The sequence below is a fragment of the Zootermopsis nevadensis genome, unplaced genomic scaffold (assembly GCF_977971745.1).
Source record: "Zootermopsis nevadensis isolate Lab colony 2312 unplaced genomic scaffold, Znev_1.0 Znev_ptg000011l, whole genome shotgun sequence".
NCBI classification, from domain to species: domain Eukaryota; kingdom Metazoa; phylum Arthropoda; class Insecta; order Blattodea; family Termopsidae; genus Zootermopsis; species Zootermopsis nevadensis.
Window position 1 is genome coordinate 12127045 of NW_028259143.1, and position 24150 is coordinate 12151194.

The following is a 24150-nucleotide window of genomic DNA, read 5'->3' on the forward strand; positions in this document are numbered from 1 at the left end:
TTGACTGTCTTCATTGCCGGAGAATTCTCTCAAATATTAATCTGAAACGGGAGGAATGCATTTTGCAAGCATGTATCGAGCAAAGTTCGACTTGCATATCAGTTTGGTATTTGATAACTTAGGGCTCGCTAGTATTTTCTGCCTGACTATTTTCATGGACTTCAGGTGAAGGTGAGGAGACATGCAGACCTAAGCAGTTCCCTGATATGTTGTATTCAAATAATCGTACTTTGTCTAGTCTCACTGCGGTGAGATATCTTTAGTATTATTTATTTCAAGTTCTTATTTTGTTTCAAGTGAATTAAGGACGAATCGTCTTACGGCTTACGAGCTGGAACGAACGTGCTGCCGTCACGAGAAACAAGTGGATTCGAACTAATCGCTGCAGGCAGCTTAACCAACACTAAGGTGATTTACCTTCGAAGCAGGAACAGCAAAAATAACATAGGAAGTAGCTATATTCTGTTGATAAGTTTACTAATTGCTTTGTTTCATGTTCATATTCATGTTTCATATTCAGCTACCTTCCTTTCATTGTATTTATTGCTTAAATATAATTTAATTACGTCAGATTCTCCGCAACCGTGGTTCCACTGCCAATTTTTAATCCATTCTTTATAATGGTGTGGTGTACTCGGATTTCTCCAACGCTTCTAAATCATCAATGTGTCAACGTTACGAAGATGTGATTTACTTCTGACTTGATCAGTGTGACTAATACCAATTTTCTGAACGCTCTTTGATGTCCAGGGGAGTCGGGATAGCTCAGTCATAATAGTGACTAGCTACGGGCTGGACGACAGGGGTTCGATCCCCGACAGGGGCAGAGGATTTTTCCTCTAACCTCTGCGTCCAGACCGGGGGTAAAGCACGGCCGGGGCGTGATGCTGACCACTCATCCCCACTAGTGCCGAGTTTAAGAATAAATTGAAGCTCCACCAAGAGCCTGCAAGGCGTATTGTAGGACAGCTTTTCTTTCTGACTTTTTACAGATTCGAACTTTCTCAGTCGATCGCAACAAGGCTAGAAAATGGAATGGTCAGGGTATTGCACCTGTCAAGGGAGGGGCTCTGCATCCCTGAAAGTTCTTTACCTGCTCACGGCTGCTTATTTAAGACAATCAGTACACACAGCTGTCTGACGCTCTGTCCACCTTTAGCCAGAAACAGTATACATCGTAATTAACATGCCTCTGTGTGTAATTACAAATGTCAATACACACTTTTCCCCACGTAGATTCCAGTCTAATTAGCTTCATAATAAATTGCCGTGTCAATGCGTGTGTGACATTTTAGATGTGCATTGTACGTATAGATTCACATCAATTGTTTTAAGTCAGGCATAAAATTAGGATTTGACGACCGTCGGCGTCGGTACGGCTTACGGATAATGCGCAATATATTCTCTGTTGACGTTCTTTGAAGAGTGCGTCGACTCTTTCGTGTTGTTACAATTTTCCCCGTCATTCAACTTTTCCGGCATTTAAAGTTACCGCTGTAGAGGTTTACGAAGTTGTGCGGGAGAATCAAATATGACGCAGTTCCACGAGCGTGGACCACTTTCGGCCCCGGATATTTCACACACAGTTTACCGAATGAGAAAAATCAAACTCGCATCGAGAAAATTTACATTTCAACAAAATATCTCGGTGGAAGCCTTTCTTCTGTTACATGATGCCTCATCCTTCATTATTGTTGGCATTAAATGTTTTTTCTGTCAGAATTCGACAAGACTTGAGACTAATTACGTCACCGGAAACGCCTTCCTCTTCAGCAAGCGTCTTTTTGAGGAAGTCGAATAATTTCAGAGCACGAGTAGTCAAGTCGGATATGCGTGACCTTTATGCAAGTTTATGAGCCCTGTTTTATATGTGCGTCACAACGTTCTACTGAAACACGAAATTTAAATTCTAATTTCTGTGCGGTTCCTTGTTTAATCATACAAGATGCATTTGAATTCTCGACTGAAGAAAAGATAACGGAGGGAATTCGGTTGTGAAATGGCTGAAGTGGTTCCAGAGCAGCGGAAAATATTAAATCGAGAAATTTTAGATGCGGATTCACTGTTTTTGCAGACGCAAGTTCCATTAGCATCACCAGAAATGTTACTTCTCGCAAGATAGAACGGCAATAAATTGTAGGATGCACCGATAATTCGCATATTATTTAATTACTAGAGCAACGCCCTCCTTTCGGAGCGCTTTCTCTAGAGTCGGGGGGGGGGGGGGGTTGGTCAAGTGTTTAAAACGCAACCAACGTATTCACGTAAAACCCACAGCCACACCCCGATTTTTGGGTGAGAAATGGCCACTGAATTTTCCTTACGAAACATCGCGCCAGTAGTGGTGACACCTAAATGCCGCGAGAGCAGAGTTCATTATTAGTCCGAGGGGGGGGGGGGTAATACAGACCCAGCTGTGGTGACACACCGAACTAAACACAGCTAGAGCTACAAACCAACTGAAGCGGACACCCCTCTAGCGCGTGCTTCGGACGAGTCCAACTCACACGACCAAAAAAATCAGACCTATGCGCATGCGCCAGCACTTCTCGCGCGACTTATACTCATGTTTAAATATGTGTCCTGTATAATATGAGTGCAATTCTAAGTTTCAAACAATGCGATCTGTAATGCGTTCTGTGGTTATTCTACAGAAAGTGCGTCAGCAGAGTGGAGGGACATGAATTATTTCACAAGCAGACGACTCCCCGGAATAAAGACGAAGTCGGAACAAAGTCCAGGGTAACTATTCTCGTGTAATTAACTCCAAAGAGTGGGTTCCTCCTTCAGACTTGAAAGGCGGTCAACCAATGAAGAACGAGAAGGTCCATTACCGCATTCAAAAGAACATGCCCCTGGATCTTATCAGCCAGATTGTCACACCCTCTTTATTTAACGAGAGCCGGCGTGTCTCAGTCAGTATAGCGAATAGTGATGAGTTAAACTGCTCTTCTGTGAACACAGGTTTGACTGTGATTACTCACTCTCAATCACGGTCATCTTACGCAGTGAAACAGTGATCAAGATGCGAGCACGCATTTAGCATTCTGTCACGGCAGTTGGTTACATTGACTGTGGTGGTATACAGTGATGCTACTGCGAATATGATTGGCTGTATGTTGCTGCTCTGTTTACGTGTGATTACAGTACAGCTGATGTTATGAATACTAAAATTACAGAAATTAACATGTCGAAAATTCAGAATGTGTGAGTTGTATTTGAAATAACGGTTATTTAAAAGGTAAAATAAAATTACTTTATTACAAGAATATTTTGTTTAATACTTTGTATCTGAAATGAAAGTTTACAGTTAGGTTAGGTGTACGCCTAACTTTACTTAAACTAATATTCTTTTCAAAATATAACATTTCCTATACAATATTGAATGTTGCAAGCAATCAGCCATTTTGGAAACTGAACACAACGTAAATACATTAGCATAAATACATACACCAGAAACCAATATTTTAATTACCATATATATATATATATATATTTATATATATATATATATATATATATATGTGTGTGTGTGTGTGTTAATGACTGTGCATGCAAGAAAATAACAGAATTAACTAACATTTCCCACGTTACAATTCAAAAACACAAGCATTTTTGCTTTCTTACTGCTCAGTCTAGCAGTACCGGTAGGCCTACAGCAACTTGTATAGTCAAATGCATTATCATTATGCTCCATGTATGATGATATGGACAATATAATTTATTTAATATACATTATAAAACAGAATCAAGTTTTAAATGAAAAAAAATATATAGAAATCGTTTATTTAATATTTACAGACAGTAGAACTGAGCTGTCAAAATACTGTAGTGCCCCGTTTTCTCACTAGGATGCGCTAGGATGCATAAGAAATTACTGAGAATCACTGTGATCTGACTCTAAACTGCTCTGAGCAGTCAAAATAGTGTACCGTGTTCTCACTAGGATGCATAAGAAATTAAGAATCACTGTGGTCACTGTTTAGTGAGCACTTTAACCACTGCAGTGATCGTGATTTTCTGATCACAGTGACAAAATCACAGGTCACTGTTTATCGTTCATCACTAATACACTTCAGAACTTTCAACACAAGTACAAGAACGTATTTCACATATCAATGTACATAAATTTCAGATTCTGCAATACAAGTATGAAAAATAATTTTTCAAATTAATATACATAAACCTCAGAATTTTAAATATAAATACAAAACTTGCTTTACATATACGTAGATTATGGATATAAAGCTTAAACATTTTCAGCAGAGATGTATTCATCTACAGAATAGAGGGAGTGAGTAAAGAGGTCATCTTTCAATGCAGGCTTGAATACCTTTATATCATAATTTAGACTTTTAATTGTTGGTGGAAGATTATTAAATAACTTGAAACCTGTATAGTACACTCCTTTCTGATATTTAGTAAAGTTAGCATTTGACACATAGAGTTCATGTTTACGTCTTGTATTTAAATTATATACATCTGTATTTCTTTTAAATTCATCCATGTTTTCCACCACAAATGATAGCAGGCAGAGTATAAATTCACTTGCAAGTGGAAGTATATTAAATTTACGAAATAATTTTCTACAAGATACTCTGCTTTTGACACCGGCCATTATTCTAATTATTTTTTTTTTTGCATGTAAAAAACTTTATTACTGTCTGTTGAATTTCCCCAAAAGATTAATCCATATGACACTGCAGAGTGAAAGTAAGCAAAGTAAACTAGCTTTAAAGTATCTATTGTCATGAGTGGTACAACTGTTCTCATGGCAAAGCATGCAGAGCTTAATTTGGGAATAATATACTATGTGTTTCTTCCAATTTAAGGTATTGTCGACTTGTAAGCCAAGGAATTTGTGTTTCAACTTCTGCAATTAATTTTTCTTCAAAACCTGTATTTAACCTAGGATATGTCTTGTGCTTACTAACAAATTTTATGAAGTTTGTTTTTTCAAAATTTAGTGCCAGTTTGTTAGCTCTAAACCATGTGTTTATGTTGGTGAAGACATCATTCATGTTATTTTCAAGATAGATCAATTCTTAGTGTGCAATAATGATACTTGTATCATCAGCAAAAAGAATAGGTTTCTATATAGAGTTTATAGTTGCCGGCAGGCCATTTATATATATGAGGAAAAGTAAGGGTCCAAGAACTGAACCTTGTGGCACTCCGTGCTGTGATGTGAACCTGATGGTTTTATTTCTGTTTGCTGTTTCAAGTCATGGTGGTATGATTTAATCTACTGTTGAGCTATACTTTTAATTCCATAAAAACTTTGTTTCGTCAGTAATAATTTATGATTTACACATTCAGATGCTTTAGTAGGATATCAAGATATTCCAAAATGCAATTTGTTATTAACATCACATCAAATTTCTTTTATATAATTGAATAGGGCTTTATCTGTTGAGAGATTTCTTCCAACTCCAAACTGTTCATCTGCAAAGATATGTATGTGAGGAATAAACAAATTATGTCTTGTTAATAATACACCATACGGATTATTAAGGACATAGTGGTTCACTTACAATTAAGGTACATGTATACAATATCTGTATAAAATTTCATAGGTATAACTGTCAAATTAACTACCAGACACTCTGAGCAGATACTTATTTCATACGCAAGTTGTAAATGCTGGGAATATACATATGTAAATATTACAGCTTGAGTAGAAATGTAGAAACAATATGAACTAAGCAAATCTAACCTAAGGATGGAAATTCTGGAAAGTAAACAAACCTAACAGTGACTGGATCATGCCTTAGTAAATGTAACTTCTGTTTGGTTTTGGAATGTCTTGTGATATGTTGGCATTATTGGATTGGGGTGATAAGAGCTAAAGCTTTATGGGTTGATGCCCAGGATCTTTGACACCAAGATCATTAAAGCCACTGGCACTTAACTAAAGCACATTGTAAAATCAGGCATTAATATAAACAAAATAGATACCTTGTAGCTTGGTCATCTAAAGACTGTTCATTGTCACAGAACACTGAAAGGTATATGTATAAAGCAATTAAAAATATAACAATTTTGACCAGTACATTTGTGAGTTTGTGGAATCCTGTGTTGTTGGCATGAGATGTGTTGGAAATAAGCGTTTGAGTTTTTTGAACAAGTTTATAATAATAGATGTGCCAACATTTTGGGCCAGAAATGTTAGATGAAGGAAAACGTAAAATGCAGTGAGGACCACTTCTGCTTGACCAAAAAGTGGTGGCTAACTGGGTCCTGTCCTATCATATATATGCAAGGGTAGCAGTTGGTGATGTTATACTTTCTCTAAGAATCTTTGCTTTTGTCTGTGTCTGTTAATGCAGTTTTCAATTAACCATTTAGTGCTTGGTTTGAATGGGGCATATTATTGAGCAGCGCTGGTGTTTTATGCAACTCTGTTTCAAATATGAGTCTGTTAGAAAATATTGCAGAAAATTTTGGTCCAAGTTTCCTGGAGAACCAGTTTGAAGTAGATGATATTTACATTACCTAGTCAATAAGTTGAATACAATAGGATCATTACTAGATAACATACCAGATAGGAGATGAACTATGCTAACAGAAGAGGCATTGGATGACATTGGTGTTGGATTAGAAACCTCATGAAGAAAATCTCATAAATGACTAGTATGGGTGACAGGTATTTCAAGAACATGTGCACAAATGGCCACACAGTTGTTAAAACTGTGACCATATAAGACAGCTGTAGTTTATGCTTTGAAGGAATGTGACCAGGTTACAAGAATACTTTTCTGTAATTGGTTTCTTTGGTCTATACATGATGGAGAAGTTGATCCACAGTTAGTGCTTTTTCAGATGAGGTTTCGTTTTCCTTACAGGCAGAGGTGAAATGTCCAAACAATTGGCATTGGAGTGTGGAAAATCAAAGACTTGAAGATGGCTGTCTTGTGGGTTGCAGCATCATGTAGTCTGGTAGAAGTTAATCATTGTTTCAGAGTTACTCAGATCGTACTAATCGAAGCCATATTCACAGTCTTCTTCATGCTCCAATATTTGGTATTTAGTATGTGATATGTGCAGGATACTTAGACCCATCTTCATTATGGTATGATTAATGCTGCCAGGTATGTGAACAACATCCTAAGCTCATTTTTTAACCCAGCTAACAGGAAAAGAAAGGCAGCAGGATTCTGGAGCAGCTCATATGGCACCTAAATTTGGAGGCACCGCAGGAGATGAATTAGTCATGGTCTGTGGCCCCAACATTACCCATATGTAACACCTTATGTCTTTTATTTGTGGATAGTTTGTAACATAAAGTGCATAAAACAAATCTCCACAATCTGGAAGGATTAAGAAACATGTGCTGTGAGATTTCAGCAATTTTTGGAGAAGAACTGCAGAAAGTTAACATCAACATGTTCCAAAGGTACGTTCTGTCTGGAGGAGCATCTGTAACACTGATGTGTTTTCATTGCATTTTCTAAAGGTTATTCTCACTGCGGTTGCTTACTATTGAGCTGTAAGGCTGCTAACCCCTGCACAGATGTGGCAGGTCAAGGGTCAGTGGGCTGTTTCTCACTGAAACAGGAAGTGGTCCTTTCTGTATGTATTAATATAACTTTACAATAAGCTGGCCAATTATACACATGGCGTTCATGTTTTATGTGCAGTTGCACTATAGCAATCCATTGTGACTTGAAACTTGGAATTCTGAAGATATAGCAGGATGTCAGATACCTTGTATTTGTAAAGAATCTTAGAGACACAAAAGAGATGTGGAACCTTAATGTCAACAACACTTCTACATACTTTTGTCTGGTAAGAAGTTAAACTGAGAATGATCATTAAAAAATTGGTAATGTGTGACAGTGATGTGGGTTGATAAAGAGAATTGTTGTTTATATATAAGTTCTCTGACACTTGCAAATATTTTTATGGTTATATTTTAATTTGGTGTGATTACAGAGGTTGTTAATTATACAAAAAAATGTATATTTTAACTCATGTTTCTTTATGGGTTAAAATGATGTAGGGGCTTCAGTGTAAAATACATAATATGTAACTTGAGAAATATCTGACATCTGCTTTGTGAGTTGTGCAGATTTTTAAGACTTAAATACAAACATAAGACTTTATTATTGATCGTTATATAGTTTGTTATTCATTCATACCTTTATGTGAATATAGTAACATTCTATTTCAGGCAATGTTGAGCACAAGAATGTTTAAGATTTGTCAGCATCCATTTTATATACCATCTGCAATAAAGTTGTGTAACTTATCATCAGGTTTCCATCAGATTCGCCGTAAGCCAGCCAATGAGATGAATAATGGGCAAGTAAGACTTTTGATGGAGGTGTTTGGTAAGTTAATTTTAATGCCTATATGTTGTGCATTGTGGTAGCAGGAATGAAATATAGGCAGTCATAATTTACTGTAATTCACCGGTTGTCAGTGATGCTAATAATAAAATAAAAGCAGCTAAGGAAAATATACTTATTGGCAACATGTGGTGAGCTGATTGAATTGAGACTGACCAGTTGTCATGTAATCTCCAGTTTTCACTTTATTGTGTTGTGGTCACTTTCATGTATTGAATTTACTCCCATTTTTCTGTCATGTGACTGCTGTTTGTCACCTCAATTGAACTGCTAAAGTGGCCGACATGAATGATGGCTGAGTTTTGGATGCTTATGTGCATCTCCTATCATGTGCCGTCATGAACTAATTGGCTTCAGAGAATTGGTATTTAAAGTATTTAGTTACTTAAAGCATGAAGCATGTATATATCTGTGTCACCTGCATTTGTTTATGTTGGTTGGTGTAGAACTAGAGATTTAAAATGTGCTGTGCTGCGCCATGCTGTGAGTTTCCCACATTTCCCTCTTATCCTAGTCACATCTTGCTCACCCTGTCATCATCTTATCATTGGATTGTTTGTTCTAAATTCAGAGCATTAGAAATTTTTGTGAACTTAATATACTTCCATTCCAGTAGGATTTGATGTTTTCATGGCAGTGAATTTACTTCATCTACTTCCATTCCTTTGTGAGGTCTATAAGGTTGTTCATTATAATGCAAATCAACATGCATGTACTCTGTATCTTATTTTCCTGTTACTTGTATACATATTTTCTCATATCTGAAATTACTGTCTTGAAATTGATTTTTGTTGAATATAATAAATTCTTCTCTTGCTACCAGCTGTATAAGGTGGATTAATGAAGGAAACACCTAAGCCACCTTACACGGCTGGCAGCCCGAGAAGAATTTATTATGCTTAGTCACCGTGAAAGCTTCAGATCATACATGATTGTTGTTTAATTAACAGCCATTAATAACTTTTTAGTTGTACTGTATATTTACTTTTGTGAAAGAAGGACTTTGTGTAATGGAGGAATTTGTGCAATATTTGATGCTATTCATTGTTATTTTAGATTATCCATATCGGGAGACTTACAAGATTGTGTACAGGCACAAGGTACTGAGAACTCTGGATCAGAATCTCATACAGAGAGTAGCAGATATATTAAATGTAAGTCAAATTAGCAAGTTTGATATCAGTATCTTTTATACAGGGATAATTTTTGGCTGCTTAACCATGGCATGAACACTGCATTTCTTGCTGCCTTTACTAGTTTATCAGTTGTGGCAGTAGTGCCAGTTGCAGAAACATTGTATAGCATGAAGGTTAATTACCGTCATTAAAGCAGATGCAGAAAGTGTTCTCCACTGGCTCAAGTACAGTCCTGACACTTTCTTAGCAGATTCTGTCTCATACTCTGTATTTATTCTCTGATTATATAGGATACTTTAAGTGGAATTTGTCTCTAATGATATAGGACACTTTAAGCTGGATGGTTTCTGTGTGTGGATTGGTTCAGTTGATTTTGGTTTTAAATATTCTCAGTTACTGAAAATACCAGTTATAGAAAGTAAGTTCGAGTACTGGGTCTCTTGGATGCAAAGAGTGCGCAACTTTGGTTTGTGAGGTCATACTGTTAATAATTTTTGTAACTTTGTTGCAGACTTTTTGATTCTACATTTATTACTGAAAGCATTTAAGAAACTACTACTGCTTACTCTAGTATCATTTGCATTTTATACAGATTGATGAATGAAACAGCTGCAATCTCTTGTCTTCCCATAAATTTCTTGCCAACTCTTCCCTCTCATCTTGATGTCTTGTAGTATCTGGCTGAACTTTCTTGTTCTGGGTTGTTCTGTGGGCCTCTTTCCTTAAAATTCTAATTTTAATTTTGACCCCAGGGTCGATGGTGTGGGTGGGGAACATCAAGTAGAGTGTTGCAAGTACTGCCATGGAAGCAGGCAGGCCTCATTAGGAATCCTGAAAACAGTAACTGAAGGGGCTCCAGTGATGCAGTGATGGGCCCAGCGAGCCCGCACCGTATAGTAATAATGATTTTATACAATCATGAAAATCCCCAGAAAGAGACTTGAAAGGCAAATGTTCAAGCCAAGCTTAATTTCATCCAATTTTTCTTCAGTTAATACTTAACATTGACATTGTAGTTTTGTGTCTGTTGACATGCCAGTCATTCTTTATTTACTGAGAAGATTCTGAATAATGTGTAGGGAACTAAAACACCAACCGACTTTCAGAATTTATTTTTCTGTCTCTTCCTAGTTCTTTACAGAGTTAACACTTTACAAAAGATTTATATTCATACACCACATATTCTAATATAAAAATTTCCATGTCTTATACAAAGCAAATCTTGTCAACACTGACTGTACGTTGTGGCAGAGTGGTTAGAACTGGCTGTCATGAGTGAGGTTTTCCTCAGTCCTTCCAGCCAATGTTGGGATAGTATCTTAAATTAGGGCATGACCACTTGCTTCCACATCGTTTCCAGTTCATTATTTGCTATCATTCTCTCATTTGATATTATATAGTGTGAATTATTCAAAGCATCTTTAAATAAACTATAAACAAACACTGAGAACACTGAGTCATATGGGAATGTTTTCACTTTTTCTTCTCTGCTGACTCATCAGGTTAAACGTAACTTACTTTTGTAACTGACAAAAGGAAAAGCTGATACAGTGATAGCACATAGTAGAAAGGTTGTACTCAGGCATAACCACCAAAAATTGTCTCGCACTGTTTCCAAATTTTTTATTTTATTTTACCTGAAATGTTGGTGTTTATGACAATCTGATTAGAATGGCATTAATTCAAATTACTACTATTTTCTATTGTTTTATTTCGGTAACTTATGATATATCATGTTGGCCTAGGAAAAATAATGAATTTTATATTATCTGTTACAGAGATTTGGAATAGAGAAAGGAGACATAGCAGAGCATCCACTAGTGCTGACAATTTTTCCAGCAACAATAGAAAATCACACCATGCTCCTTGAAGAAGGTGGTTTTACACATGTAACTGCAAAACATCTTAATAGGTATATATTGGTCTGATACTTCCACATAGAAGTCTAAGTCAGATTACTCCCAACACACTGCTCCATGGGTTTTGTAGTGTCAAATTAAGTGGAAACATTTTTATGAATATGTGTAGGTAAAGGAAATAGTCTTGACATATCCAGGCATTCACTCGAAGAGACTGAACTGGTAACCCAAACAAAATTGAGACTGGAAGTTATTATTATTTCAACATCTTACTTGATTGGTGCATTTTAAAAGCCTATGTAGCAGTGGTGGAATTGCAGAAGTGAAATTACTGTACCACAATATCAATTTAATAATATTTGTGTGTGGTGACATCCCAGAGGTGTTCTTCATGCCACATCACATAGCTCATTGTTGTATCACAGTGTAGAAAATTACTTCATGAGGAACTCCTTAATTTGTACTCTTCACCTATTTTTGTTATGGAAGCGAAAGCTCGTGTAAATAACATTTAAGAATTCAGTCTGTACCACAAAGAAAACATCACACTCCACCATTACAGATATGAGTTTGTTAATGCTCTTTAAGGAGATAATTGCTGTTTTTAATGGAAATTGTATGAAATCTATAAGTACAAAATTAAGAACTGTGTGATTGTTGAAGCAGGTGGGAAATGTGGCTGTCATTGGTCTTTAAAAAGTTAAATAATCGTGGTGAATGAGGTGGGAAGATCTTGTAGCATGAATGAGAAACTTAGAACATCAACAGAAGAGACCTCTTGGAAGAAATATGTATAGAGTAGAGTATAATATTAAAAGGGATTTAGGGTGTGGTTGGATTTAACTGGCTTAAGACAGATAATTCGTGAATGTGGTGATGAATTTTGGGTTTCTATAGAAGCAGGGAGTTTTTTAACCAGCCTAGTATGAATGAGTGTTTCAAGGAATGCCATATAGTTAGTTAACAGAATAGAACAGAATAAATTTAAGTTTACTATAAATTGTGTATGTCTTATGATATTGTCTGTCTTAACTTCACATGCTCCAAACCAGGATTTCTCATTTTACAATCAGTATTTCATCTGTAGGATTTAAGGTTCTCATGCTAGATTGTATGACCGTGGAATCTGGTCAAAGTTTACCAGTGTTTCACAGGTGCTTGTTGCCTCCATCATCAGGGTCCTGGGGCACCCAAGGACCTCTGAAATGTCAGTTAACTTCTACCAGACTCCGTGGCACTATTCCCTAGAAGAGAACCGTTTTCAGTATTCCATATGGTTTGTAAGACAGAACATTTCACCGTGAAAGATTGTTTGCCCTGTGCCCTATTCCGAAATTGTAGGACTATTCAGTGTCAGCTGGATTAATATGGCAGGTGGATGAAACGATTGAAAGGCAGGCTTGGATATTCTGCAGTGTAGATGAAGCAAACACATCTGTGGCTCACTGAAACAGAAGAGTATGTTTGTTCTTTGGAATGTGACAGATGGCTGTTGGCAGTGACATTGCTGTGTAATTTCCTAAGTAACTATTATATAACTGCAATTTTATGTTCCCTCTTATATGCACTTAGTGCTATTTGCCTCAGAGTACCTCTAGTTGACAGTCATGTGTTTGCCAGGCGTATGCCATATTTATGAGTGCAGTTTCACTTCTGCATTGTTCCTGATTAAATTTGTGCTGTACAGTATTTGAGACTTAGAATATGTTTTTGTGGTGCTAGGATGTTTGATTAATTGATTCTTCATCTATTGGTGCATTTGTATGAGTTGTATAGTGTGTGGTGAGTAGGGATGTGGAAAGGAATGGTCATGGTATGGAGGGGGTATTGAAAGCCATGAAGAACATCTTAGAGCCAAGTTTTGAACCCATTACCTTCAAAATATGTGGCATTGTTGTCACGGTGTCACTCCAAGATCATGATAATTAGAGCTGCTTCCAACTTCCTGTGCTACAGGACAATCTTCATCAGACCTGATGACCAGTTTTTTCAGATGCATTTCTGCCACCCCTTCTTGCATCTAGGAAGCATTGTGTTGGCTCACTGTCCCCTTGTCGGTGTAACTTCAGTTAACACTTGCTGCAACTCTAACATTTTGGCTTGTAAGAACACTGAACGTGTGTTGTGACTTGCAGCATGTTTTTTCACTTGTGCCAGAATTAGCTATTTAGTGTTGTACACATGCATTACAGTGGCAAGTGTGAACGTGTGTCCTGCTTCACAAGTCAGCTTTATGCAGATGACTCTGTGGCTTCTGAATTTTCCTAAACTGTAGTATCTGTGCTTTCCTCAGATATGCAGTACAAATATTGTGGCACTGTAACCAAGTGATTAGCATGTCTGTTCTGCCATAACAGCCACATACAAGATACATGAACACCACATGCAACTTGAGAAATCTGCTGTGACAGAACACTGCAAAGAAACTTGGTATAAAATTGTTTTTGGTGAGACCACTCTGTTTGTCATGAGTGCAGAGTACATGGGCATACTAGTAAAGGAAGCTATTGAAACTCACTTGCACCTTAAAATTTTAATAGGGATAATGGACTTTTGCTGAGCAAGGCATGGTACCCCTCAATTAACATGCTCCTCAAGGTTAAACAACCAACATCACATCATTCCCCTGATGAAGGTGGGTAGAGTCTTTGAAATGATGTGCTCCTGTCCAGAACTGACAGCTTGTTGCCTAAGAGGATTTTATTGAGTTTAGTCATCATGAAAGCTTGGAGTCACTCTTGTAAATTATTGTCTACATATAAATGTGATGATCTCTGTTTTGTTTAATTTGGCATACTTTAATTTGACTGAACATTGTCATGTTATGATTTCATTGCAGTTCTTGTTAATGGAAAGTCCATGGATGCTATTTTTTATGTTTCCTGCTGGCATTTAAGTTTTATTCAAAAAATTCTTTAGTCAATACGCATCTCTTGCCTTGCTTTAGTTCATCACTAATGACAAATTCTTTCTTTCCACAGCTACATCACCATAGTTCGAAAGCCTCTCCGATTACTCAAAGTCCATCAATATATTCCATCTCACATTGATGTTCCTGAAAATTTTCTGTCTTATTTGAAAGAGCCTCCTCCATCATTTGATCCTCTTCACTCAAAAGGTGTATCTCACGACACATCATTTATGGATATACAGATGGCTGTGTTAAGCCACTACCTCTGTTGGAGACTTGAAATGAAACCAGATGAACTGGATTCACTAATGAAAACATATAGTCGATTAAAGCATAAGAGTTTCAGACTCATTGAGAAATCATTGAAAGTACTGGAAGAAGAACTTGGATTCAGTAAGGAAAAGGTTATTGTTTTTATTATTGTTTTTGTTTTTGTTGTTGTTGGTGTTGGTGGTGGTGTCATTTTTATTGTTATATTGCCATGATCAACAGCAACAAAGCTTAATTAATGTTAGCACCATTCTTATCATCAGCATTTAAAAAGATATTGAAACTTGTGTCAAACTACAAATATGTTTATCACCCTGTAACTGTTAAGATACATCATCATTATTATTGCATTTTGTTTGAGTGTTGGCTCATGCTTTGTTTTTCTGGTAGAAAATCTGTGACAAAATGTAAAGTAATATCAAATTCTGGTACATTTTAACGTTTTCAAATGCAAAGATCAAGGGTTTGAGAATCAGTGAAACTGTTATGATGTTACTAGTTGTGATGTTTGAGTCATTTTAACAACATATAAATGCCAACCTGAAGTTTTTGGAAAATTATTACCACAACATATTTATGAATGTTAACATAAATCTTGGTGGAAGATGAAGAGAAGCAAAACATTTCTTATAAATGATTTGAAATGTGTTAAATTCTTATTTACCTGGCTGGACAAATATTATGTTCTCTTTATTTTGGTACCTTCCTCTCAAGAGAGGTTGGGTCATAGCAAAGAGTGCCCCATCTCCCAAGCGTTCGCTGCAAATCCCTTTCCTTGCCACTCCCCTTGCTTTCAAACTACCTCCTTAACCTGGCATAATGACAAGGCTGCACCTGAAAGCACCCTGTTTTTTGGGGATATTAGCAAAGAATTAGAAATTTGTTTTGCAAAGAACTTGCATGGCATCTGTGTATTAGGTGAGGTGTTGCCCCAGATGGCCTAGTTGGCAAGCCATCCCTGAAAAGTACCATAGCATATTAATTTAAGTACTGTAATCTGTGTGTTTTATTTTTGTGTACATGTTCAAACATTTTTACTTTCTTTTATTGGATGCAGAGAAAAGTTACTTCCAAGTATACCAAGAACTGATTGCCTACGTCCCTAGTCTAAAATTTCTCATCCTATAGTTGCAGTACTATGTTTATTGGCTGTATTTGCCAATCTCATATAGTCTTTGGTTTCTTAATATGTGTACTTTGCTCAAAATGAAGTCATTGGGTTCATTGTCTGTCCACCTGCCCACATGATTGATCGCTAAAACTGCTGGATGGATTTAAATTAAATTTGGTATGTACATTACGCCATTGGAGGCTACCTCAAACTCATACCTCCTAATTTTATACAATTGTTAATACCAACATTGCAAGTGCACAAACTTGTGAGGTGGGAGTGACATTAGTCCTATTTAGTGTAGGTTCCTGAAATTATGTATGATAGTAGATTCTTGAAAAATATGCAACATCATCAGTGTAATTTTTGTGGAATATAACAAAATGCATGAAATCTGTACGTAGCTTCCAGTTTGATAGCAACAAGTGCTGAATCATTGGAACTAGGTGAGCAGAATTTAGTGTAGTGATAAGTTATGGAAATTCCTGAAATTGTTATTGTTGTTTCTAAGTTAATAATTAAAAAGTAGAACAACAACAACTGCTGCTGCTGCTACTACTACTACTACTACTACTACTGCTACAAGCACTTAAATAATTAAAGCTTGATAGATTGTGATCATATGATCATCTGTGAGTTAGTCAGCGTGCTATAATAATAATAATTTAATAATTGAGCTAAATTACCAAGTTGTGTAAGTGTAATATTTAAAATGACACATGATTAATCAAGTTTCAGCTGAAAGTTGTTTGTCTGATTAGGATGCTAAAAAATGTTTTTAAATGCTTTTCTCCAAACATAACAAATTAATATTAATCTTGTGTATTGTATTCAGTACATTGCATATGTTTAATATCTTTTGATGTATCAAAACTCAATCAAGGCCCACTGTTTGACTATGCTCTCCTTTCAACAAGTTTCCAGTAAACAAACCAACCAACAGAGATGGAAGGAGACAGTGTTTAAACTGTATGTTCATGTATTTATAATGATCATAATAGTGGCAGGTGCATAGATTGTGCTACATTTCACTCCAGTTTTCTTGTTTTCATGAATTAGATGTGTAGGTGGGAGTTGTTGAATATATTTTGGTAATATTATAGTAGTAAGATTTCTGTCTTCTGGGTTATTGCGCTGTGTAGTCTGGTCGATGTTAACCAACGTTTCAGAGGTCATACTGCCTCCGAAGGCAGTATGACCTCTGAAACGTTGGTTAACATCGACCAGACTACACAGCGCAATAACCCAGAAGACAGAAATCTTCATATTCACCGCTGTGAGAACCTCAAGTCTTACATTATAGTAGTATGTAGTATAGTAGTAGTATGGAATAGTGCAAATATTTCATGAGGGAACCTAGTGTGTTCAAGTGTGAATTACACATTCCATTCTTATTGAGATAGTAACTACTTGTACTGAACCCCATGTCAATTTGCTTTCTTTGCTCAGCGTAGTATTCTCATATAATGGAAGATATATAAGGCTTATTCCATGTACCGTAATCTTAGTAAGTTATTCTTAAAACTTGTGCACATATCTTGATGCAATGTTAATGTATGTGTGAACTTATCACTATGATCCTGTTTCTTTGCTTTACATGGCTCTGCCATGTACCCTAACAGTCTTTAAATGAGCTTCTGTTGATAGGCTCTCTTCCCAGTCATGTATATCTAGTATATATTCTCTTTTTTAGATTAAAAGACATGGATATCTTATCCACAGTCATGCAGGCAACACGTTAGACACACTCAACCGTGTTAAAACTCTTGGAGGCATGGATATTAGAACTATGTTTCATAAGTACCCAAAAATCATTGCTACTGCAACAGACACTCTGATTAAAACAGCACAGCATTTACAGGTGAGTGTGTTGTGAGTGGCTCAAGATTGTCTTATTATCTGGAATTAAAAAAGAGTGTTGATTAGGAAATTATTTTCACTCTTGTATCACACATCTAGAGAAAGTTGAATTAAATTGTTTGACTTTCATCATAAGCAATTACTGTGAAGGTATAGGCAGCACTGTACAGTGTGGTAGATATTGACTGAGGTATCAAAGGAGCTTACTGCGTCCGTAGTCAAGTTGCTGTATGAGCTGCATGTGAGAAGTTTGTGGTAGATATAGAAGTGCTTTGGACAGGGCAGAGCTCTTTCTAGACCAATGAGATAGGAAAGGGGGGCTCTCAGGTGGTAGATGGAGAATAGTGAGATAAATGGAAATAAAATTATAGAATCATATTATAAATAAATATTAAAATGTATCATTTGTACCTTTACTAGGATTTTGGTATCCCAGATGAAGCAATACAAAAATGTCCAGAGGTGTTTACTCTGGGCAGTGATACTGTGTTCCAGCGACTAGGAGCCCTACAGTCTGTACCAGAATTCACTGGTCTAGCAAGGCATCCTCGAGTCTTGCGACTGGTGCATCATCAACGCAAAGCTTGTTCTCGGCTCGGTTATCTCCAGGATATGAAAGTGAAATGTGCCAGTCTGCACATTTTGTCATCAACACAAGTGCAATTTGAAAGGTGGGTATATCATTGTGTGTGTTCTTTACCCTGTTTGATTAAGTTGCATGTGCACATAGAGGAATAAACAGATGGAAAAGGCCAGTGGAGTGGATTTAGACAAGGTTATTCATATATCTATAACATAGTTATATTAAATCAGACAGATCATCTTGAGGAAGAGCCATACTTTTGAATTAGTTGATCTCCAGAAAGCTATGAGTGCCCCATGATGTCATTGTGTGAGGCTTGGTGATAAATGGAATCATTACAGTAAGAAATATTTATGAAAATAACATAAAATGTATGAAAGTGGGGAATAAACTAAACGATTATGTTAAGAACACTATTGCACCTACTTTATTTAAAATTTCTGTTAATCCTTGGTGACGTGAAAACATAAATGAAAGCAGATTATGATTTCTTATACATGCTACTCTCTGCTGATCATCAGACAGTGATTAGACTCTAGCTGTATGATAAAAAGTGCTCACAAAAAGTATCATAAGTGGGGATTAGAAGTAAACATGAGTATAACTGAATGTTTGGTTATGGGTGAAAATAGAGATCTGGTTGTAAACAGTGAGAAATTAAAAGATGTAAAAAGTTTTAAGCATCTGAGAGTGATATTTTGAGACACTTGTGATAGTGTGGTGACTTAGTAACAGAAGTAATCAAGGAAACAGAGGAATAAGAGAAATGTGTTCCATTGTACAGAGTGTTCAAAAAGTCACGCAACATTATGGGGAAACTATTTATTTCACAGTAAGTGCTGGAAGTGGCCACCATTCTGTGTTTCACACAAGTGGACACGGTTAATCATGTTCTTGAAGACCCTTTGCAATGTTTGCCATGGGATTGCATTGAAACAATTCTGAATGATCACTTGCAATTCCTGAATACTGTGCGGATGAGTTGTGTAGGCGACATCCTTCAGGTACCCTAACAAGAAAAAGTTGGGGGGTGTTAAATATGGAGATTGCGATGGCCACAACCCCCTTGAGATCAGTCGACCTGGAAAACACTTTTCCAGGTAAGCCATAGTGTTTCTGGCTGTATGGGCTGTGGTATTATCCTGTTGATCTGCTTCTTCTCTACCGATAAAATGTTGACAAATTCTTGCAACATCGTAATGTACCGGTCACTGTTCACTGTGTGTTGGAAGAATATCATGAAGATGTGACTATGTGACATGGCACACCAGACACCAAGTTTCTGTGATTGCAGAGGCGACTCAGGCAGCTCATGTGGGTTTTTCGCGGCCCATAGTTGAGAATTCTGGGCATTGACGTACCCATCGAGATGGAACCACGCCTCGTCAGACCAATACCAATCATCCAGTTCCTCCCCATGCAGTGTTACAGATTCCATGAACCACTGAAAATAAGCTTGACAAAGTTGCAGGTCTCCAGGCAGTAGTTGCTGGATGGCACGGATGTTGTGGGGGTACATTTTCAAGCACCTGCGCAACACCGTGTGGGCACTGCCAATGGAGAGCCCGGACTGACTTGAAAGGCTTCTAACGAACTTCCGGGGACTCACAGCATATGCAGCTTGCACGTTGACCAACTTTTCCTCTGTTAACACCTTCGGTCGACCGCTTGTCGATGCGTCCTCGACTTTCCCTGTCTCCTGAAACTTGTCATGTAGCCGCATGATGGAGGATTTGTTTGGAGCAACTGTTCCGTTCTTTTCTGAGAAGGCCTCTTGTGTCCTGGCATAACTGCCGGAGTGGATGTACTGTGTGACAATAAATATATGCTGCTGCAACTTGTACCCTATGGCTACTCAATATTTTTTACCACCTGGACAAAAAAAAACAATTACATGTGTTGAACAACAACATGCATTTCCCCATAAGGTTGCGCGACTTTTTGAATACTCTGTATGTGCATGTATGGGATTACAACTGTTATTGATCCTTACACTACTTCCTCATGCCAGCCTCCTCCTTCATGTCTCCAATGATCCATATATCTTGACATCATCTGTCCATCTTCTCTTCGGTCCACCTTCCTTCCTATCCTGCATCAGCAGCTTATTACATCTGGTTTTCCCCATATTCTATTTGACTAAACAATTGATCATGCCACTTCCACTCTCCTCCCTACTTCCAACTATCTCTGAATCCATGACACCCTACAAGTTGTATTAACTAAGATTTCTGTCTTCTGGGTTTTTGAGCCGTGTAGTATGGTCGATGTTTACCAACGTTTCGGAGGTCATACTGCCTCCATCATCAGGGCGATGAATCGCCCTGATGACTGTTCTAATACTTAATTTCTGAAGAGTTAAGTCTGGCTTCACTGCTTTTATGAATTCCCCATGCTTCTGACCTGTATGCGCAAATGTTATTCTGTCGCTCCCTAGTATGCAGGCTGACAAAGCTCCATGATGTTAGTTAAGCTTGGATTCTTGATTGTAGGTTCCACTGATCTTGGAGTGTTTGTTCCGTCAAAGTGTGGGCTGAAAGCAAGCGCACAGGTTGTGCATGTTAAAAGTCCTATTTTTGTGGATATTCCTATACTTCTTTTTTGTGCATGCAGCGCATAGTGGATGTGTTCTGTCTCTTTGTTTAAGCTCTCAAACTACTAAACAGATTTAGATGAAATTTGGTATTATGAAACTACACTAAAAGTTTCCAAGAGTTTTCATTTTTCTCTGAATGTGTTGGACAGTGATGACATATTACTAACATGTTTGCTTTAGACTTTATCTACCATCAGTCTGTTGCTGTCAAAACAAAGTGTTTCAACAGATGAATCATTCTTTGTCTTTAGGTGTAAAAATGGATGGGGGAAGGGGAGGAGCACTTGCTGTGTTCAGTCCAGTAGAACAAGTTACTATTGCGAGGCTGAATTCACTTGCATGTCTGTATCAAGTAGGCAGGTGTTTTTATTTTTGTGGGTTCAGTTTTGGTGCATACTGGCACATTTGTAGCTTTACATAAAGCCTACTTTGTACTTCATCATGTTTGCTAAAATGGATAATCATACAGAAAATTACTACATTACATAAAATATAGCTGTTCTTGATATCTAGAACTTCTATTTTTCAGTTTAATGACATGTGATATCTGCCTTCATTCAGGGTGATATTTGTAGTGTGATTTAACTTTGCCACAGTAGATGTATGTTAGAAGTAGATGAACATGAAGGCTAAATGAGCTATACAAAAGTACAAAGAACATTTTAATGTCCTTTATAGGAGTGCATCTTTTTACTTTTGTTCTTGTTGTTTTACTCTTGCCCTTATTTTCTCTCTCCGTAGATATGTACGTGAAGGAGGTGATCGAACTAGAGGCAATGATGTCATAAAATTCCTCTCAGTTGAACTTGATGCCGATGAAGTTAGAATCAGGAAATTGTTGCATAGGCACCCATACTGGTGCCATGTTCCTCTTACAACTGTGAGGGACACTTTGCACTTCCTGCTGAAAAGAGGTTTCGCAAGGAATCACATCTTGCTCAATATCCATGTTCTTCTGTACTCCAGGTCAGTAATGAAAGCATGCATGCATAGATGTTGTTTAGTACAAGCCTCACCAGTGTTTCTAGGCCCTTGGCTACTTTCATACATTCATATATAACTAACTAACTAGATGACTTAGGGAATGTGAAGGTTTATCACCAAATTAACCAAAGCCCTCCACCTGTCCCTGTCCTAGGCCAACAAAATCCAATTGCAAATCTTTTTTAATTTGCCTTGGTCGTGCCAAAGAGTCCATCTGGTTCCAAGGCTTGGTATAATTTTTCATAATAATACAGTTTTTTACAGTGAGATGTTGTTAGCCTCATGCCCAACCCCCAAGCTGGAAGGCCACCCCTTGTTAGCTGTCCCTGATTGCTTATATATATGCAGCTAACCTCCATAACTGGAGGCTGTTCCTCCATTCACAACCTGAGGACGTACCATGCTGTGGTGACAGGGACCCACCTAACATGGATTTATATGCAGGTAACCCTCGATTTGCGCTGATTCAGAATAACGCCGCTTTTGAAACCACCAAGTCAAAAAGTGAAAAAAAAAGTATTTTACTATTATTTATAACATTTTACAATCTTTCTTGTACTGATTCTTATAATAAATCGTAATTCTAACATCGCTGGTTTTGAATAAAACTTATAAATACAGTCACCCCTGCACACATTGCTAAGTAGTTGCGTGATAATCTCCTAAAAATCCGCCAACATTGCGCAACAGTCATGTGAGCATTGGTCACTCTTCATGGTGAGTCATTTGCATTCAGCCTGATAAGGGAGTAAGGAAAAATGCCCTCAGTTCGCTTCTTGTTGACACATTGAATGTGCTGAAAACTGTGTGCTAAACGTGTTTGTGTTGTTCACCACTATTCTGCAGTAGCAACTGTTGTATATTTATAAATTGTAGAAGAGCCACTGTCTGGTAAGAGAAGTGAATGTGTTGCTAAAAAAGTTGTGTAGGTTTATTGCGTTAGAAGATAAGATGGACGTAATTCGTAGAATAGAAGGTGGTGATACCCGTCGTAATGTGTGCAGAAGTTTGAAGTTGCCTCCTTCCATTGTGACTACCATAATGAAAAATTCATATAAAATAAAACAGTCAATGCAAAAGGCTACGAGAGTAAGTGCAACTCAAGTGAGTTATAGCAGAAGTAAACTTTTAGAAGAATGGAGAAATTACTGTCGATATGGGTGGATAACATGAATCAAAAAAAACATTCCCTTGACTCAAATTGCTATCACGGATAAACGAAGTCAATTTTTGAGGAACTTAAGATAAAAGAGGGTAATAAAGAGACATTCTTAGGAAGCAAGGGCTGGTTTTTGCGATTCAAATTTCGCACTAAATGTCACAGTGTGAAAATAAGTGGCGAAGCATTAAGTGCAGATGCAGAGGCAGCTGCAGCGTATCCTGCAGAGTTTCAGGTCATTGTGGAGGAGGGTGATTATCCTCCTAATCTTATTTTTAATGTTGATGAGACAGGCCTGTATTGGAAGAAACTGCCTTCACAAACTTTCATCGCCCGTGAAGAGAAGTCTGCGTCAGGTTTCACCGCTGAATAAGACAGGGTAACGCTTTTGATGGGTGCCAATGTCTCTGGCACTTTAAAATTAAAGCCAATTTTGGTGTACCATTCAGAGACACCTCACGCTTTCAAAGGCCTCAACAAAGCCAGGTTGCCAGTCTACTGGAAGTCAAATAGAATGGCTTGGGTGACACAACAAGTTTTCTTGGATTGGTACATCAACTATTTTTGCCCAGCTGTGCTCCGTTTTGGTCATGAGAATGACTTGCCAACCAAGGCCCTTCTTCTCTTGGACAATGCCCCTGGCCATCCGACAAACCTAGCAGAAGTCAGAACTCCTCTGGATGTCAACATAATTTTCCTGCCTCCTAACACCACTTCAGCTTTGCAACCAATGGACCAAGGTGTAATAGCGACCTTTAAAGCCTATTATCTCCACAACACCTTAAGAGAAATGCTGAGAGTTTTGGGAAGATCAGACAAAACCGTAAAGGATTATTGGTGCTCATTCAACATTTTGAGGGGCATTAATAACATCAATGCAGCGTGGGAGCAAATATCAGTGAATTGTTGAATGGAGTGTGGGGCATTATATTATATTACTCGTCAATGTTTGGGTGCCGGGAACGCATGTCATTGACTTCCCATTGATTTACATTATAAAAAGAGTTTCAATTCACGCCAATTCCATTTACGCTAGTTCGTCCAGGAACGCATTCCGGGCGTAAATCGAGGGTTACCTGTATAGCGGTTGATAACAAATGATTTTTGTGTTATGTTGTGCATAAAATTATACGGAGCAGGAGTTGTTTCTTGAATCCTGCTACATTAAGAAACTGCTGGACATTGTTACCTTCAGACTTCAAAATGCTGTCCTTTAGCAACACTTCAGTCAGCATTCACTCTCTACAACACAGTTCAAAGTAACTTGAACCTCTGGTGTACCCTTGATGTGATATCCCTTTGCCTGCGGAAAGAGTTGAAGAGTGCAGTG

General features: G+C 37.5%; 1 protein-coding gene across 5 annotated transcripts in view; it reads left to right on the forward strand.

The window, feature by feature from the left end:
• Positions 1 to 7402: 7402 nt before the first annotated feature.
• The window catches only part of mTerf5 (mitochondrial transcription termination factor 5), a 30934-nt gene continuing 14186 nt past the window's right edge, over positions 7403 to 24150 (forward strand). For all 5 annotated transcript variants that reach the window (XM_087347307.1, XM_087347306.1, XM_087347305.1 and 2 more), the window contains exons 1-8: positions 7403 to 7788; positions 8174 to 8333; positions 9408 to 9505; positions 11266 to 11399; positions 14328 to 14661; positions 17332 to 17499; positions 17919 to 18169; positions 21419 to 21643. In XM_087347307.1, the coding sequence (XP_087203433.1) occupies positions 7744 to 7788; positions 8174 to 8333; positions 9408 to 9505; positions 11266 to 11399; positions 14328 to 14661; positions 17332 to 17499; positions 17919 to 18169; positions 21419 to 21643 (1415 nt within the window). In that variant the 5' untranslated portion in view covers positions 7403 to 7743. The remainder of the gene's footprint in view (positions 7789 to 8173; positions 8334 to 9407; positions 9506 to 11265; positions 11400 to 14327; positions 14662 to 17331; positions 17500 to 17918; positions 18170 to 21418; positions 21644 to 24150) is intronic.